The 17,500-nt window shown below is 48.5% G+C and overlaps 1 protein-coding gene across 4 annotated transcripts in view; it reads left to right on the plus strand.

The window, feature by feature from the left end:
• The window catches only part of LOC132454006 (voltage-dependent P/Q-type calcium channel subunit alpha-1A-like), a 30,006-nt gene that overhangs the window by 12,488 nt on the left and 18 nt on the right, over positions 1–17,500 (plus strand). The window contains exons 12-17 of one of the 4 annotated variants that reach the window (XM_060047145.1): positions 6,760–6,865; positions 7,745–7,852; positions 9,405–9,508; positions 13,007–13,107; positions 13,738–13,873; positions 16,059–17,500. The exon at positions 16,059–17,500 is cut by the window's right edge and continues 18 nt beyond it. In XM_060047145.1, coding sequence (XP_059903128.1) covers positions 6,760–6,865; positions 7,745–7,852; positions 9,405–9,508; positions 13,007–13,107; positions 13,738–13,873; positions 16,059–16,448 — 945 coding nt within the window. In that variant the 3' untranslated portion in view covers positions 16,449–17,500. Of the gene's footprint in view, positions 1–6,759; positions 6,866–7,744; positions 7,853–9,404; positions 9,509–12,982; positions 13,108–13,737; positions 13,874–16,058 lie in introns of all 4 variants that reach the window. The other 3 variants (XM_060047143.1, XM_060047147.1, XM_060047144.1) reach the window with 3 other exon arrangements.

Consider the following 17,500-nt stretch of genomic DNA (forward strand, 5'->3'; position numbering starts at 1 on the left):
AGCTATGGTGTTGAGTTGGGAGTTAATGTTTTGTGAGCGCCTGTGTCTGACTGTCAAAGACTTGACAGACTGAAAGCATGAAGGATGAAGATGAGGATGAGAAAATGAATGATTGAGTGAGTGGATGGCTAGATGAATGAAAAATTGAAAGCATGAATATGTGAAGGAAGGGGAAGGGAAATGGGGATAAGCTGGGGTTTGTACAATGACCACTTCTCTGTTTTAGCCATTGGACATTGAAAAAACATTTCACTAGCCTAGCCTATCCTAGCCTAGCCTAATTTGCCTTGTTCATTTTGTTTAAAGCATCAGTCTGCAATGGTTCCCCCACTTTCCTCCATTTGGACCGCACCAATAAGCGTGCCAAGGGTCTTTGTGGGTGGGCTTTAGTTGTCCAGCAATGTGTTGGAATTTGCAACTTCTCCCAACCACTTCTTTGGTCCACCCTTTGTGAACCTGTTGTCTACACAAATTGGCTTTGCAAATATGTACAAGACAACAAGTTAATGATAATCCCTGGCAGATATTCAGATTGGTTGAATATTGACACTTTTTGGTCACATTATATTGACTAGTAGGTCTAAATCGACGCCCCATAGACAGACATTTCAGACGGAAGAGTCGCAAAGTGAACACAAGGCAAATCAGGCACACTAGTTTGTGTTGCACTTATGCTAACAATTTGAGCAGCTAGCTCTGGACCCTAGCGACCCAGGGCGGCTCATCGATCAGTGCTGTTAGCGAGGTGGATCACTGTCATGGGCCTGCATTGACCTTTGACCTGCATTCATGTGTCACTGAGCTGTCCCGCAGCCCTCTGCCCGTTCTATACGGGCGCGAAAGAAGGGATACAACTAGAGCCTGAATCAACCCTTCCGCCCCTCGCATAGAACGTCCTAACAACAACTAACGAACTAAAACGTACGCCCGGCCTCGTCCAATTCCCCCAAAAACCCTCCCTGCTACTACTCTTCTCTCCCCCTTTCTCCTCCTCTCCTCTCCCCTCCTCTCCTCTCTCCCTATCCTCTCCCCTCCTCTCTTCCTCTCCTCTCTGCCTCTCCCCTCCTATCCACTCCTCCTCTCCTCTCCCCCTCTCCTCTCCTCTCCGCTGCCCTTCTGTTTCCTCCTCTTTTCCTTGCATCTCTTCCTCTCTCCTCTCCTCTTCACATTGAACAACGTGCCAGAGTAGAACCACAGAAGACGCTCCCTCTCTCTCTCTATATATATCACCTCTCTCTCTCTCTCTCTCTCGCGCGCTCACCACGCGTGTTCGCGGCTACAGAACAATAACCTGTGTGTATTTGTCCCCCCCCCTTCCCCTCCTTCTTTCCTTCTGTTACCTCCTCCTGTCGTCCTCTCCTCGACACACCTCCTCCGTCTCTCTCCCCCTCCCCCACATTGTGTTTGCTTTCGTTTCCTTGTTGTCCTCTGTTGTGGATGCGTGGCGGCGGTCGTGGTGGTGGTGGTCGCGGTGGTGTGTGTGTGTGTGTGTGTGTGAGTGTGTTTGCGTGTGCCTGTGTGTGTGTGTGTGTGTGTGTGTGTGTGTGTGTGTGTGTGTGTGTGTGTGTGTGTGTGTGTGTGTGTGTGTGTGTGTGTGTGTGTGTGTGTGTGTGTGTGTGGATGAGTATGTGTGTAAGTATGCGCGCGTGTGTGTGTGTGTGTGTGTGTGTGTGTGTGTGGATGTGTGCCTGTGCGTGTGTGTGTGTGTGTGTGTGTATATGTGTGTGCGTGTGAATGTGCATGCGTGTGCATGGTGCGTGAACGGTGCGTGCGACCACCCCAGCGGCAGGATCACTTATACAGACATGTATCAGATGCTAAGACACATGTGTCCACCTCTTGGCCTTGGGAAGAGGTGTCCAGCGCGGGTGGCCTATAAGGTAGACCCCCCCCCCCCCCCCCAACCCTTCCTCCCTCTCTCTCCCTCCCTACCCCCTTCCTCACCTCACCTCCCTCCCCTCCCCCTCTCCCATCCCTCCCTTGTTCCTATGGTGACTCCCCCTCCCACCCACTCTTACCTCCCCTCCTCCCCTGCCCCACCACCCTCTTCCCTTACCCGTGACCCCCTCGAACCCCTTTCCCAGCGGTGTATACTCTCCCTCGTCGTGTGTGTGTGTGCGCGCGTGTGTGCGTGCGCGTGGTCGTGTGTGTTATTGGTTTTGTTCAGGTATTCTTCTTCCTCTTATTATTATTTTTCATGGTGGTGATTTGTCCGCTGAGTGCTGTTCCCTCCTTGCTGACCGACAAACCCGCGGCGGGGTGGGGGGGCTTCTGTGGTGGAATGGAGTGATAGTGAAAGTGATAGTGGGGTTCTTTGATTTGGTTTTTTTCGTTCTCCCTGGTGGTTTTCCCCCGTGGTTCCCCGGGCTCCGGACAGCCAGTCCGCAGAGGTAAAGGAACGAGAGGAAGCTTTGCCAATTCCTCTGCAGCCCGCACGGACGCATACATGCACGCCCACCTGACCACACAGAGATACCAGAGATATGAAAGAATAAAGAAAGAAATTCCTTCATTTTAGGATGAACTTGGTGTTCATGACGTCCGCGATTAAGCAGTAAAAAATTATTGAAAAGATTGAGCTAATAGCTCAATTTAGCAGGGCTTTTTTTATTTGAGGCGGGGAAGCAAATGGCTGTTGCTTTATGTAGACGACTTCGATTTGAGGTTGAGATTGTAAGTCATCATGCAACATTTTCATTGTATTCAGAACATTAATTGCATATTTTCAAAAAAAACATCCTAAAAAGAAGAAATAGGTCCCATTTACCGTGCGTCACCTGTAAAAGATGACCCGTGGCTGAACCAAACCGCAACAGGTTAAATCTCTTGTATGTGAACACAGAACAAAGCATATTGAAACTGCAGAAGGGCAAGGGTTCCAATCCCGAGTCGACTAGTGCGGTGGATTGCTGACGATGCAGGTACAGAAGAAGTGGCAAGGAGGTGTGCATTCAGTCCTCTGGCTCCATTGCTTCTGTGGATGGCACACACACACACACACACACACACACACACACACACACACACACACACACACACACACACACACACACACACACACACACACACTGACATACACGCACACACACACACACACACACACACACATACGCATTCACACACAACCAACTCATGAACACACAAACAAGATGAGCCAACAAATTGGGCTAGGTGTAGCTGGGACTCTTTTAGGGCTTTTGGGAATTTTGGCTTTGTATCTTTTCTTCCTTGTGTTTTTCCACTTGATTCGGAGAGGAAAGATATTCTGAATTTTCTTTGACTCATACTATTCATTAGTATTTGGCGCTTTGGACCGATGATATCAAGACCTTGGTCAAGCGCCATGTCCTTCTGTTAACCTCCTCACCTCCTTACCTCACCTCCTCATATCCTCATGTCCTCACCTCGTCTCCTCCCACCTCCTGTTTAGTCTCCTCCCACCTTACACTCCATCCCTATTGTCACTTAACACCACCTCCTCCTCCTCCTTCTCCTCCTCCCTCTCATCCGTGTCCATCTCAGATTCTCTCCACAACCTGACTTGAATCAGTCTCTGTCCTCTTTCCTTCTCTCTTTTCCAGCCTCTCTTCGTCTTTCCATCCTCCCCCTGTGATTGAATGATGTCATTCTCATGCGAAATCCATGTAGCTCCACCTCCATCCATCTCTCCTCTCTGCACTGTCTCTCCTCGCCTACCTGTCCGTCCCTCTCCCTCTCTGCTGTCTCTGGTCTGTAACGTAAGCCCTCATCCGTCCATCCATCTGTCCATCCAACCCTCTGCCTGACCTCCACACTTGTTGAACCATCTCACATTCTCTGGGGGTTTTTTTGGAGATGAGAAATAATACGCTTTCTTGTCTTCCGTGAGAGCGCCGAGAAGGCAAAGTCAGCTGTCTTGTTGCCTCGGAAACCTGAATCTGTTTAAATTCCCAAGCTCATGAGCTTTGACCTCTTGGAACGAGCGTTAGGGTTTGAGACCGGTCTGACAGCTCGTGTTTTCTCGGTGGTTTCTTTGACAGCGTTTCTTCGTCTGTGTCTTTGTTTTTTGTTGTGACACTTGTCTTGTCCTTTACCCCTTACCCCCCTCCCCCCGCTCTTTCTCACTCCCTCTTATCTCCCTCTCTCTCTCTCTCTCTCTCTCTCCGTCTCTCTCTCTATTATCTCGCTCTGCCTCTTTCAGTATCAACACATGCCCCTTCCCACTTCCTATAGTTCTTTTTTTCTTTCTTTTGGTGCTACTTCGGAAATTCTCATCAAATCGGGATTCTTCTTTGCAGTTGTCACGGCTCTATTTCTAATCTCACGAACCCTCCTCTTCATTATCTCACTTTTTTTATCTGTAACACGTCATCTCATCTCTGAGTTTAGAACCACTAAGATCCACCTACTAACCGCTCTCCCCCATGGGCTCCTCCCATCCCTACCCACCCACCCCCCCCCCCCCTCCCCTTTTGGTCGGACGTAAGACAAAAGATAAACTCTGAATATGTCAATCATCTCTTTTTTAATCTCCTCTTTTATTTCTAGTTTTTTGGGTTTTTTTTAAGCTGTATCTCCTTCCAGGAAATACCACACGGCTCCAATCCTTCAGCTCTTAATCATTAACCTGAATTAACCTGAATTAACCTGAATTCCACGGAATTCACCTGAATTCACCGGAATTCACCTGAATGAACCCCATTCATGACGGAACCCCTTCAGCGTCGAGAGATCTGACCCTGATGAGCACACATCATGCAGTCCGAGGAGTACAATCTGACCTCATCTGAACTCACACGAAATAAAAAAATAAAAAACACCAACAGCCACAAAGTAGAGCGAGAGACCCCCTCTCCAGAACACAGCCCAGCGATCCGCTCAATGGATCCGCCGAGGCTGTGCAGACTCCGCCCCGCGGACGCACGGCTGCTTGTATCGTGACACCATGGTCGGGGTGAGGGCGTAGCTGGGGCGGGTGGCGGGTGGAGGGGTCAGAACGGGAGTCAGGTGGGGGTCGCATGCCGCATGCTCTGTGTCTCCTCAGGGGCGTTGGGCGCTGAACATGCGGGGCGGTGGGCCGGGGTGGTGGGGGGGGGGGGGGGGGGGGGGTTGTTGTGCTGCATGCCTGCATGTGTTTCCTCGCACCCTCTGTTGCATGGCTACGATCTCCGTACCCCCTGCCCCGCCGGGGGCTGTCCATGTTGGCCAATGCCCTCCGCGCCTCCGCCTCCCCCCCCCACCCCCCCACCCCCCCCCCCCCAGACCTGGCCTCTGGGCATGGCCAACATGGACACACACACCAGATACGTGACAAACACAGCAACATACAAAGAGGCTCACTCACACACACACACACACACACACACACACACACACACACACACACATTATCGCCATCTTGAGATCGGCCCATCTCTCGTCAGCAGGTGAAGCCAATGGACACCCACTGAGGGATAGGGACAGCGGGCAGTCAGCCACAGTTGTGCTGGCTTTGGTTCCCATCCCCCATTGGTCTTCCCCTGCTGCCATTGGTTGAACCTGCTGTCGCGTGACGGCCAGACAGAAACCTCCAGGCAGGCCGAGGGAGCTCCGTAGCGTCTATGTCTCCGATGATTATAGCGATAAAAAAATAATCATCGCAGTAATAATAAAGAAATTCCTAGTCCCTTCAAAGTTCCCCCGGTTCCCAGTGACTCTGTGACCGTTCTCCAGTGACACCCACTCTGTTTACCACCAGGACTCCAATTAAGCCCCTTTAATTGGACTCTGTAAACTCTCTTGAATGTTAGAGTTGTGGGGTGGGCCGCTAGAGTTCCAGCTGGGGGTCCTCGTTGTGTCCCCTTCTAGATATCCTATATACATGTAGATATATTGACATGTGTGTAACGTCTTGACATGTGTTGAATGTGAACACAGCATTCACACATCTAGGGAACATATGGGCACAGGTTGAGGCGGAAGCCATCCCATTGGCTCCCATTGCTGTTGTTCTTCTTCTGTGGTTGGTCTGGGCTCTTACTCCCCCCCCCCCCCCCCCCCCCCCCTCCTCCCCACCACCCATTGGATAGATGTACTGTAGGCTTGTGGAGCATTACTGGCAATTTGGAGACCATCACTTATGTGATGTGTCTCTTCCAGAGCTAAACCACTTCCCTAGCGCCAGCAGGTTAAACCACATCCCCAACGCCAACATGCTAAACCACTTCCCTAGCGCCAGCAGGCTATACCACATCCCCAACGCCAACATGCTAAACCACTTCCCTAGCGCCAGCAGGTTAAACCACATCCCCAACTCCAACGTGCTAAACCACTTCCCTACCTCCAACAGGCTTAACCACATCCAAAACACCAACAGGCTAAACCACCTCCATAGCACCAACATGCTAAATAGGCTTAACCACTTCCCTAGCGCCTACAAGCTAAACCACTTCCCTAGCGCCAACAGGCTGAAACCAATATCTAGCGGCACCAAGCTACACCACTGACCCTAACTTACCGACTTGCACAAAGCATCTACCGTCTCACAGAATTCAATTCACAAGGTTTGAATCGTCACGCGTCAGCCTTGTAATCTTCTGTGAGGCAAAGTTTGAGCCGTCAAAACATATCATTAAAAGTTTTGGGGGGAAAACGACCCTCCCAGGCCATTTCCAATTGGCCGGCGTCTATAGAGCTCTCTCGCCCCCCACCCCCTGGAGGTTCAGACTCAAAGCACCCCGTCTTTAAAGAGTGTGTTTTTGGGGGTCTCACTCTGTGATGCTGGCTGGTTCCCCTCTATAGAGGCTGCTGCGCATGGATCTGCCGGTTGCCGATGACAACTCAGTCCACTTCAACTCCACCCTCATGGCGCTGATCCGCACGGCGCTGGACATCAAGATCGCCAAGGGTACGTGCCTGCTCCTCGTCTCCATACCAACCGATCCCCCCCCCCAAAAGTCTCTCGCTGGGTAGATCGGCCACTCTGCCAGCGTTGACCCTTTCTGTGGTTCGCTCAATCTTTCTGTCTCGCTCTCTCTCGCTCTCTCTCTGTCTCTCTCTCTCTCTCTCTCTCTCTCTCTCTCTCTCTCTCTCTCTCTCTCTCTCTCTCTCTCTCTCTCTCTCTCTCTCTCTCTCTCTGCCCCTAGCTATCTCTCTCTCCATCTCCTACTTGTTCGCTCTCTCCATCTTTGTCTATCTCTCTCTCTCTCTCTCTCTCTCTCTCTTCTCTCTCTCTCTCTCTCTCTCTCTCCCTGAAAATGTCTCAGTTTTTGAATCCAATTAGAGCTTTGTGATGTAATCGACACTAACGAAGATCTTCTTTTCTTTGTGCGAATGCCTTTGTGTGATTGGCTAAAACGTTAAATTTTTGTTTTCTGTGGCTCTTTGGCTACATTTTGGTTTGTATTTCTATTTCGGTCTTTGTTTATTCATGTGTTTCTTTGTTTGTTTATCTGCCTGTTGTCCTGTTATTTTCTGCATGTGTATTTGTATGTCAACTGGGTGTATGAGAACGTAATGCTGCGGTTGCATGAAAATTGGGTGTGTTTGTGTGTGTTTGCGTGCGTGGGTGTGTGTGTGTGTGTGTGTTTGTGTGTGTGTGCATGTATGTGTGTGCATGGTGTGTGTGTGTGTGTGTGTGTGTGTGTGTGTGTGTGTGTGTGTGTGTGTGTGTGTGTGTGTGTGTGTGTGTGTGTGTGTGTGTGTGTGTGTGATGTGCATTCACTGTGGTTGGGTGGTGGTGGGGTTGGGGGTGGGGTTGGGATGCGGTTGCCCCGGCGACCACCAGGCGGTGCAGACAAGCATCAGATGGATGCTGAGCTGAGGAAGGAGATGATGGCGATCTGGCCCAACCTCTCTCAGAAGACTCTAGACCTGCTGGTCACCCCGCACAAGTGTAAGTTGGAGTAAGAGGTAGTGTGTATATGTTTGTGTGTGTGTTGGTGCGTGTGTGTGTGTGTGTGTGTGTGTGTGTGTGTGTGTGTGTGTGTGTGTGTGTGTGTGTGTGTGTGTGTGTGTGTGTGTGTGTGTGTGTGTGTGTGTGTTTGTTTTTGTGTGTGTGTGTGCGTGTGTGTGTGTGCTTGTGCGTGTGCGTGTAGGTGTGTCCGACCACAAAACCACCAAGAGGACAGCTTCAACCAGACCGTGTCACTCACTCGCTCTGCACCTCCTGATTAGGCATCTTCTGCACACACACACACACAAGCACACACACACACACACACACACACACACACACACACACACACACACACACACACACACACACACACAAGCATTCCTACACACGCATTCACCTCAACACACACAAACATATGCACTCACCTACACAAATATGCACACACATACACATGCATACTCGTACACATGCACATACAAATACACAAACACATACATATACACATATACATACACAGACACACACACACTATGCATAAGCACGCACACACATGCAGTCACCCACTCAGGCCAACACAGGCAAACTCAAACACAAGCACACACACTCAGATGCACCCACACATACTCACGCAGGCACACACACATATATTTCTATACCAGCCTGGAATTGGGAGGTGCCTGCTATAGAAGTTCCTCTATAGATGTCTTTTCACTACAGGATCTCAGGGTAGACTCTTTAGCACACCTGGTGACTTAGAACATAAATACATAGATCTGTAGAGAGATTATTTTATTCATATGCAAAATTAAATACTGTGGCTAAATATATGGCAGAGTACAATATCAATGATTATGTCATGCAGTGAGAAGATAAACGAGTGTGTATTTGGTTTTCAAACAATTGTTGAAAACCAAATCAAACCTGGCTCAATATTTTTCTGATCTTTTATTTTTTCGGTGTTCCATCCAAACTCTGGGGAAACTATCTGGAGTTTTTGGAAAAACATTGAGCTGAGGTTTGCTAGCAGGACCCAGGTCATTGATACCTTCTCCTGGTGAACTAGCTGCCCAGTCCCCCGTAGTGGAATAGATCCAAGGCAAAGCTGACCTCTAAGCTAGTACTGAAGAGGAGCTAATACTTACTGGGAGGTTGTCAGTTACAGTAATCTGCCTGTGAAAAGACAGTTGGCTCTATGGTGTAAATTTAGTCGTATGGTGTTGTCAAAGTGTGTGTTACATCAGGGTGGGACGATAACAAACTATGTCAATTCTGTTCACAACCTATTGAAATTTCCGTAGTCTTAAATTGAACGTGAGTTTGCCGCCGAAAAAAAGACAGAGGCACCAAACAGCGACGGCTGGTGGCAGAATTGACCCTCGCCCATAGGTGTAATCTGTGTAGTGTGTTGGTGTGTGTCCAGTTGTGTGTGTGTTCTAAGTGTCTCGTGAATGTGTGTGGGTTTCCCCACTCTCCATCCCCCCCCTCCCCCACGGCTCAGGGTCCCATCTCGCCAGGTCTAATCTCGCAGGGTAACTTGTCATTTTATCAGCAGCCACAGACTTGACGGTGGGCAAGATCTACGCAGCCATGATGATCATGGAGTATTACCGCCAGAGCAAGACTAAAAAGCTCCAAGCTCAGCGAGAGGAACAGGTACCGACGACGAGTGCTTCCCCCACCACCACCTCAACCTCCACCTCCTCCCCCTCTTCCTCCTCCTCCTCCTCCTCCTCCTCCTCCACACCCCGGGACACACAGACCAAGTGGATTCAGGAGAAAGTTAACAGGGCAGCAGTGCAATATAATGTTTTGGTTAAGTCAGTCAAAATGTACTGTGCTCCCCAACAAGCGAGCTAACAAGCTACTGCTAGATCTATTCACGTTCTTCCCTGCAATTACCAGTTAAAAATACTATTATTATCACTGTCAGGCTTCCATCTAATCAGAATAGGTCTCCGTTTTTAGCAATCTAACCGGTGTCCCTTTCTCTTACATAGCAAAATGTAACCTGAGCTTGCTATGTAGCTTTGTAGCTTTCCAAAATGCATTGATGATCCTGTGTCAAAAGAGGATTCAAAGCTAGTTAGTTAGCTCGCTAGTTGCCAGGCCTCAACACTCATACACAGTCTTTCTCCGCCTCTGTTCACTTGGTTTTCCAACAGACACAACATTGAATGTGGTGACGGACAATTTGGCGGGGGGGAGTGGGTTATCGTGACAATGTTGATGACACTTGATGAATAATGACGATACCACATAGCCTTTGCTATTGCTCTCAATCGGTGCACTCCCCCTACCCTCCCCCCTCTGTGTTTGATCTGAAGATGCACCAGCCTCTCCGCTCCCCTCCCCCCCACCCCTACACCCCATACCGTTGACCTATCAGAATCCCAACAGAGCTGTAGAAGCATCTCTCCACTAACATGAACCCTACCCAGCTACTTCTCTAACCTCTTGCTTCAGCGTCTCAGTTTGAACTCTAATCAAGTGATCGATGGCAGGATAGTCTAGACTTGCGTCAAGTGGCTTGTGGTGTTCGACTCCCAGCCCAAAGGTTTTGGGTTTGATGTCCCACTGTCTACCTTTATGCATTTTAGAGCAAGATGCCCTAACCACTAACCTGCTCACATATGACCTGCATCTAATGCAATTCACTGTAAGTCGCTTTGGATAGAAATTATAACTAAATGACTAATTCTGGGCAGTAGGCTGTGGTAGAATTCATGGATGGAAAGTATGTTCTTTTGAAGAAGAATGCCTACACTCCTGCAAGAGAAATGAAAATAATCGAATGATGCAGAGGTGATGTTCCTGAATGCTGCCCCTCTGAATGATCGGAAAGTTCTGCACATGCTCGATCGGCACGAGCAGCCTAACTATGCATAATGACTGCCCTGTCTGTCTGTCTTTCTGTGTTGGTTTCCACACGTCCATTTCTACAGTCTTTTCTTCCACCTCTCCTCTACCATGGTGTCACTGTATGCCTTCACACACGCCTCTTCAGCTCCACTTATCTGTCTTCTCCTTATTGCCTTCCTCCTCCAGGTCCTATTGTCTGACTGTACAATGTCTGTTATTTTTGCCTGCATTGTCTTCAGCTGTCTTGTTTTTCAGTTATCAATTTGGTTGGTCTGAGATGTTTGTGGTGGAATGCCGAGTCTTTTCCCTCACCCTCTCTCTCTTTTAACTTGTACCTCACACATCCAACGTATCCATCGTGTTCCTCGTGGTCAATCTGTTTGTATGTTCTCCCTCTGATTCCCCCCACCCATCGTCATCCAAGCAGGTGATTGGACATTAGCTAATCAAGTTCCCTTCCCGATTGGTCAATGGCGGGTGTGATTGTCACCACCAGGTGGATCTAACCAGTAACCCCCTTCTGCAGTCTGTGTTCTCTGTGTGTCCCGCTGTGTCCATCGCCCATTCCTTGGTCCGCCTGCCTGTCTTGCTCCGGTTGCTTGGGCCATGGGATGTCCAAGGTTCTTGTAGCCGTTTGGCTTTGCATGTATCATAGAAGCCCTTCGTTATGATACATAGGCAGCAAGTGAATGGCCACCAGACGAAGTTCCGTAAGAAACACTGAGCACGGTTTAGTGGTAGAGGTTCCCAGGTATGCTATGTTACACTAGCATGTCATTAGCATCTCATTAGCATCTCAGAGTTCCACGCCCTCATAGGAAAATCAACAGACTACAACAACAAACCAAATGCAATCAGACTCGGACCCGAGAACTGGATAGAGAAGTGGCCGCCGTGGCAGAAAGTGTGGATATTTGGTTCTCCCTCTCCCTCCTACGTTTGGTTATATCAGCTTGATACTGGCAGCGCGCCACCAACCTTCCTGCAAAGTGCTAGCACATCCTCAGCACACCTTATCTTGTAACTTACTTTATCAGCATATCCGTTCACACCCGCGTATCTGCATCCTCTGCAGACCGACACTTCTTAAAAGGACTGAAGCTTTCAACCAATATATGTGAGATATATTAGGGGTTGTCTAGTGGGAGTTAGGGGGTTTGACCTCCAGGTTTGGCACCTGCAGCCTCTCCCTTGACCTCTAGTTCTGTGTCCCTGTGCAAGAGGCCTAACCCCACCTCCTCGTAGCTCAAATTCACCTTGTGCTTTGGATAACCGCCACTACTAAAGGATTCAATCCAAACCCTGATCACACACGTTTATTCAATGTGTGTAACAACGGTAAAGGCTGCTGCTCAATCCATTTGAAGAGCTAGACGACCTCCTGTTGGTTCATGTGTCTGTGCAGGTTTGGCTTGTTGCTTGGTCTGAGAAAGCTTCATTCCATTCATCTCGCCTCATTTAGCATACAATAGCCTCATTTAGTCTCATAATTGAACCTCCAGGCTCCGTACATGGACATGACCGGGCCAAAGCTGTCATGGACCATCACTGTCGTAACTCATCCTCCACAGAATCTGGAAGAGTCATTGCCATCAATGAGACTGCATTTAAAGAATTGGATTCTATGACTTGGATTTTAAGGGGCAATGACATTAAAGCAAGTAAAATGCCACTTGCATCCCAAGAGGACTCCATTACCCAGGATACCTTTGGAGAAAGGCAGCCTGACCTCTGAACTTTGTAATGGATGAAGAGGTAGAAGTTTCCCATTGTAAGGATGGGTCCACAAGCAGATCTCCCCTCTAAATTAAATGACACTAACGCATTACACACTAACGCATTAATCCTCTTAAAATCATAATAGGGTTAATCCAGTTGAAAATGAAGATCTTGCAAAAAAAATCTTTATCTATATATCTGATCTATAATTCTATATCTAAAAATGTATGACTTATAACAAAGGATATGGCTAATATCTGGTAATTGAAGCCACATTAACCTCATGACCCTGTCGTATACTTTTTCCTGCAGATGTATTAATCAGCGATTACCAGAATGTAATTGGAGAGAGAGAGAGAGAGATCGGTTGGTCCCGGACCCATTCAATCCTCCTCAATGGGATAACTTTGCTGTCACCTCGAGTTTGCCACTGGCGCCCCCGTGTGGGTGCATGGCGCGGGTGCATCCATTCTCTGTGTCTCGTGTGTGTGCGTGTGTCCTGAGAGTGCCTGATTCCAGCCTGTAGGCCATGTCGTGTATCTCACACAGAACCGAACGCCATTAATGTTTCAGCCCATGAAGCCAGCCTCAGAGGAAGGGGGCACCGACACTCAGGGGGGTCCCGTGGTGGTCCAGAGCCTCCCCCCTGCTGACCCTGACAACGTCAATGGCATGTGAGTACAGCACCATGGGTGGGGGTGGGTCTTCTTGGGAAGGAATGAAACTTATAGTATGTAATATATATGAGGCTACTGTAGGGCACTGCCAAGTTTAGATATTAGCATGAAAACTTTATTCTAAAGTGTGCTCTTACTGTAACACGTGAGATCGTGGCTGTGTCCACACCTTAAAGGAAATTGCATATATTGACCGTTAGTTACAATATATATATACACAAACACATGAAACAATACATATTAGTATTTGTACCAATATGAGATTTTTTTTCTGCTATTGTCTGTTTTGCAATTTGTCACCCTTAATTAAAAAAAAATTAAGGACTGCATTTCCCTTTTTTTTTTTTTTTTTTTTTACGGCTCTGGTTTGGGGATTTTATTGAAAACAATCCTGATCGTACGTTGCAGTGGTTTGATGCGGGAATGTTGACCAACATGAAGTTCCGTGGCCTTTACCGAGGCTTTCCCCGTGTTTAAACTCTTGACCTCCCCCTACGTGTGTGTGTGTGTGTGTGTGTGTGTGTGTGTGTGTGTGTGTGTGTGTGTGTGTGTGTGTGTGTGTGTGTGTGTGTGTGTGTGTGTGTGTGTGTGTGTGTGTGTGTGTGTGTGTGTGTGTGTGTGAACCAGACCTCCAGAGGGGGGTATGACAGAGAGCCAGTCCTGGGCTACAGTCAAAGCCCAGGAGGTCTTCCAGGAGACGGGCAGTTGGAGTCCAGATCGGCCCTACCCTGACGATCCCCATGACAACCGTCACAACTCCCAGGTAGGGCGGTCTCAGATTCCAGGTGCATGTGTATGTGTGTGTTGTCACCAAGGCAACGGCAATATGACATGGGTGCGATTACATCCTGTGGACCCGTCTGATCGTCTCTAACTGGACCACGTAGAAATATTTCTGATCTGCATCGTTCTAGTCTGGTTCTATTTCCTACTGATCTAGATGGGTCTAGTCTGTTTGTTACTGGTCTCGTTAAGTCTGGATGAGTCTGGTCTACGTAGGTCTGGAGCTGGGTCTAGGTAGGTCTGGTCTACGTAGGTCTGGAGCTGGGTCTAGGTAGGTCTGGTCTACGTAGGTCTGGAGCTTGGTCTAGGTAGCTCTGGTCTACGTAGGTCTGGAGCTTGGTCTAGGTAGGTCTGGTCTATGAAGCTGTGGGGCTTGGTCTAGGTAGGTCTGGTCTACGAGGTTTTGGTCTGGCTAAAACCGGTTCACATGGGTCTGGTTTTAACTAGTAGGCATGGTCATGTTCTAACCAGTTGAGGTAGGCCTGGTCTGGTTCTAACCAGTTTAGGTAGATCTTGGTTGTTTTAACCAGTCTAGGTGGGTCAGGTCTGGTCCTAGCCAGTCTAGGTGGGTCTTGTCTGGTCCTAACAAGCCTAGGTAGGTCCGGGTTTGTTCTAACTAGTCTAGGTGGGTCTGGTCTGCTCCTAACTAATCTGGTTGGGTCTTGTCTGGTCCTAATAAGTTTATCTTTCCCCGGTCTCAGCCAGGGTTTTTATTAGATCTTGTCAGGATCGTATTGGCAAGACAGACGCTGGCAGAAAGTGGTGTTCGGAAGAAGAAAGAAATAACTTGTGGGCTGTTGCCTAGCAACTAGCGTTGACCGTATAAATGCGTGCTAGTCTCAGTGCTATCATTTGGAGAAGGCATCTCCTTTCCCTGGTAGAGGGGAGGCCTAATCAAATGTTAAGTATAGAATTCTACGTAATCCTCGCTAACTTGTTTACCCTCCAGCTAAATTAATTCCACAAGAAGCTCAGTTTCAGTGAGGGACTGGAACATTGAACTGAAACTGATTACGGTTAGAACAGCCCGATACTTTAACCCATTCATCCCAGGTTTGTACCTAGTGAACGGAGACTCCTGTATATCTGTCTGAGGTGAATGCCAGGGGTTGGATACCATAATACGATACAAAGAATTGTGTCTCTCTCTCTCACTCTCACTCTCTCTGTCTCCGTCTCTCTCTTGCTCCCCCTTCTCTAAGGAAACCCATCTCCTCCTTACTGAAACTATACTAAGTTAGTAGATAACAGTGCAGTTGAAACTTCTAGTGAAACTAAATGGTCAGAGAATAGTCTGATATGATACCTTCAGCATATGCTAGCTATCTGTTATCTCTACCTGTTAGCTTCATGTAACTACCTATTAACTAACGTGTTGCTAGTTGTTAACTAGCTGTTAGATTACTCGTGGCTAAATGGTAGCTAGCTGTTAGCTTACCAGTAGATTTATTTTATGTCAAGGACATATCTGTTGGAGTTGGAGTCACAGAAACCTCACAATACGCATTCAAAGTCCAGGGCTTGTTCCATAATATATTTTATGCTTGGAAACCATGACTGCTTGCAAACAAATATGGCGCACTGGGGCCATATTAGGACATTAGCTGTCAATAAGGTGTGGCCTAAGGTGGCCAATTAGAGTCAAGCGTGTTGAAGATCTGTGTTTTTTCAGCCCAGCAACCACAGCAACTATTAGCCTGCTGCATAGACTTCCCCCTACATCTACATCTAACCACACAAACATGCATGAGATATTAACCAATCCCCTCGACCTGGCACTCTCTTTAACACTGACCACACCCACAACCTGAACGCCCCACATTCACATACAAACCGTGGCCACACCCAAAACCCGAATGCCCCACATTCACATGCAAACCGGAACCACGCCCACAATCATATGATGACCCTCCCACACGCAAGCATCAACCGCGCCGATACGACCGCAAGCCCCACAAACAAAAAGTAACCACGCCCACATTTCCGAGCCCACTCTCACATAGAGACATGACCGCACCCAAATGCCCGGTTGCCTCTTCCCCCCCCCCGTCTACATACACATGTTACCTTCACAATCAAACCAATGGCAGCCACGCCCACCGGCTTGGGTGCCCCTCCCCCGACACGCTCTGAGGCCCCGCCCCCTCTCGCTGTGTGTCTTGCAGACAGTAGAGATGAGGGTGATGGGGCGGGATGGGCACTCTGACACGGAGCCCTCCTACCCAATGGATGGGCATGGGAGGACCCACTCCATGCCCCGCCTCTCGGCAGACAACCAAGTGAGCTCTCATTCCATCCCCCCCAACCCACCTAGCCAACCTGCATCCACACCCTTTACCCTCACCCCCACCACCACCATAACCTCCAGCAGGAGCGTTGAGTTCAACCCACCTAGCCAACCTGCATCCACACCCTTTACCCTCACCCCCACCACCACCATAACCTCCAGCAGGAGCGTTGAGTTCAACGCACAAAGTCTCGCCTTGCATCCAATACGACCCCCAGTTTTCTTTCACATTAAATGCCACTGTCATTTTTCAATAATTATATCATAATAATATTATCTACTATATACTTATTATATTGTATCTGCATTGAAGAATTGGCAAAAAATACATGTATTTCATGAAGAAAATGACAATCTGGCGTTTGATGTCGTCTTTCGACCAAGTGTTTGATGCAAAGCACACGACGCAGCAGAGTTTTAACTCATCTTCTCCTTCATCCAATGTATCATCTTCCCTGCCACGATGCCTTCCTCCCTCCCTCCCTGCCTCCCTTCCACCACACCTCCCTCCCTCATTTGGACTATCCATTCTCTGAGTCTCTGACCCGTGGCTACTCAGTTAACAGGAAGAGGTTTCTCCTCTGTTGTGAGAAACCTCTGCCTTAGCATTTGTCACAGATTGTGAACACCAATGCTAACCTTAGATGAGCTGGGTCAGGTCACACTCTGGATAGGTCTCTCTTACATCCATGTTGTGTTCACATCACGTGTGTGTGTGTGTGTGTGTGTGTGTGTGTCTTTGTTTGTTTAGGTGTGTATTTGTGTGCGTGTCTGTGCTAGTACGTGTGTGTGTGTGTGTGTGTCTGTGTGTGTGTGTGTGTGTGTGTGTGTGTGTGTGTGTGTGTGTGTGTGTGTGTATGTGTGTGCATGTGTGTGTGTGCTAGCATCTGTGCGTTTGTGTGTGTGTGCGTGTGCGTGTGCGTGTGCGTGTGCGTGTGCGTGTGTGTGTGTGTGTGTGTGTGTGTGTGTGTGTGTGTGTGTGTGTGTGGCGATGAGCTCCTCCTCATCCTAGCCATCCCATCCCATTTCCTCTGAATCCTTGGTGTGTCTGTCCTGTGTAATGCGCAGCCAGAGCCTCTGAGCATGGAGGAACTCATGCCAGCAGAGTCTCAACACTTAAAACCTACAATCCTCATCTCTGGTCTCCGCTGTGGTGAGAGACCAGGCAGCCAGCTCTGGAGTACTAGTTACTGAATTGGGGTACAACAGATCCATAACCAACACTAACCTACCCAAACCTTGTTTCACCCTCCACAAGTTTCATGTTGAGGTTGGTAGTGAGCTTCCATCTGTTAACTAATGAATTCATCTTGAAATTAA

Source organism: Gadus macrocephalus, chromosome 3, assembly GCF_031168955.1.
Source record: "Gadus macrocephalus chromosome 3, ASM3116895v1".
In the NCBI taxonomy this organism is placed as follows: Eukaryota; Metazoa; Chordata; class Actinopteri; order Gadiformes; family Gadidae; genus Gadus; species Gadus macrocephalus.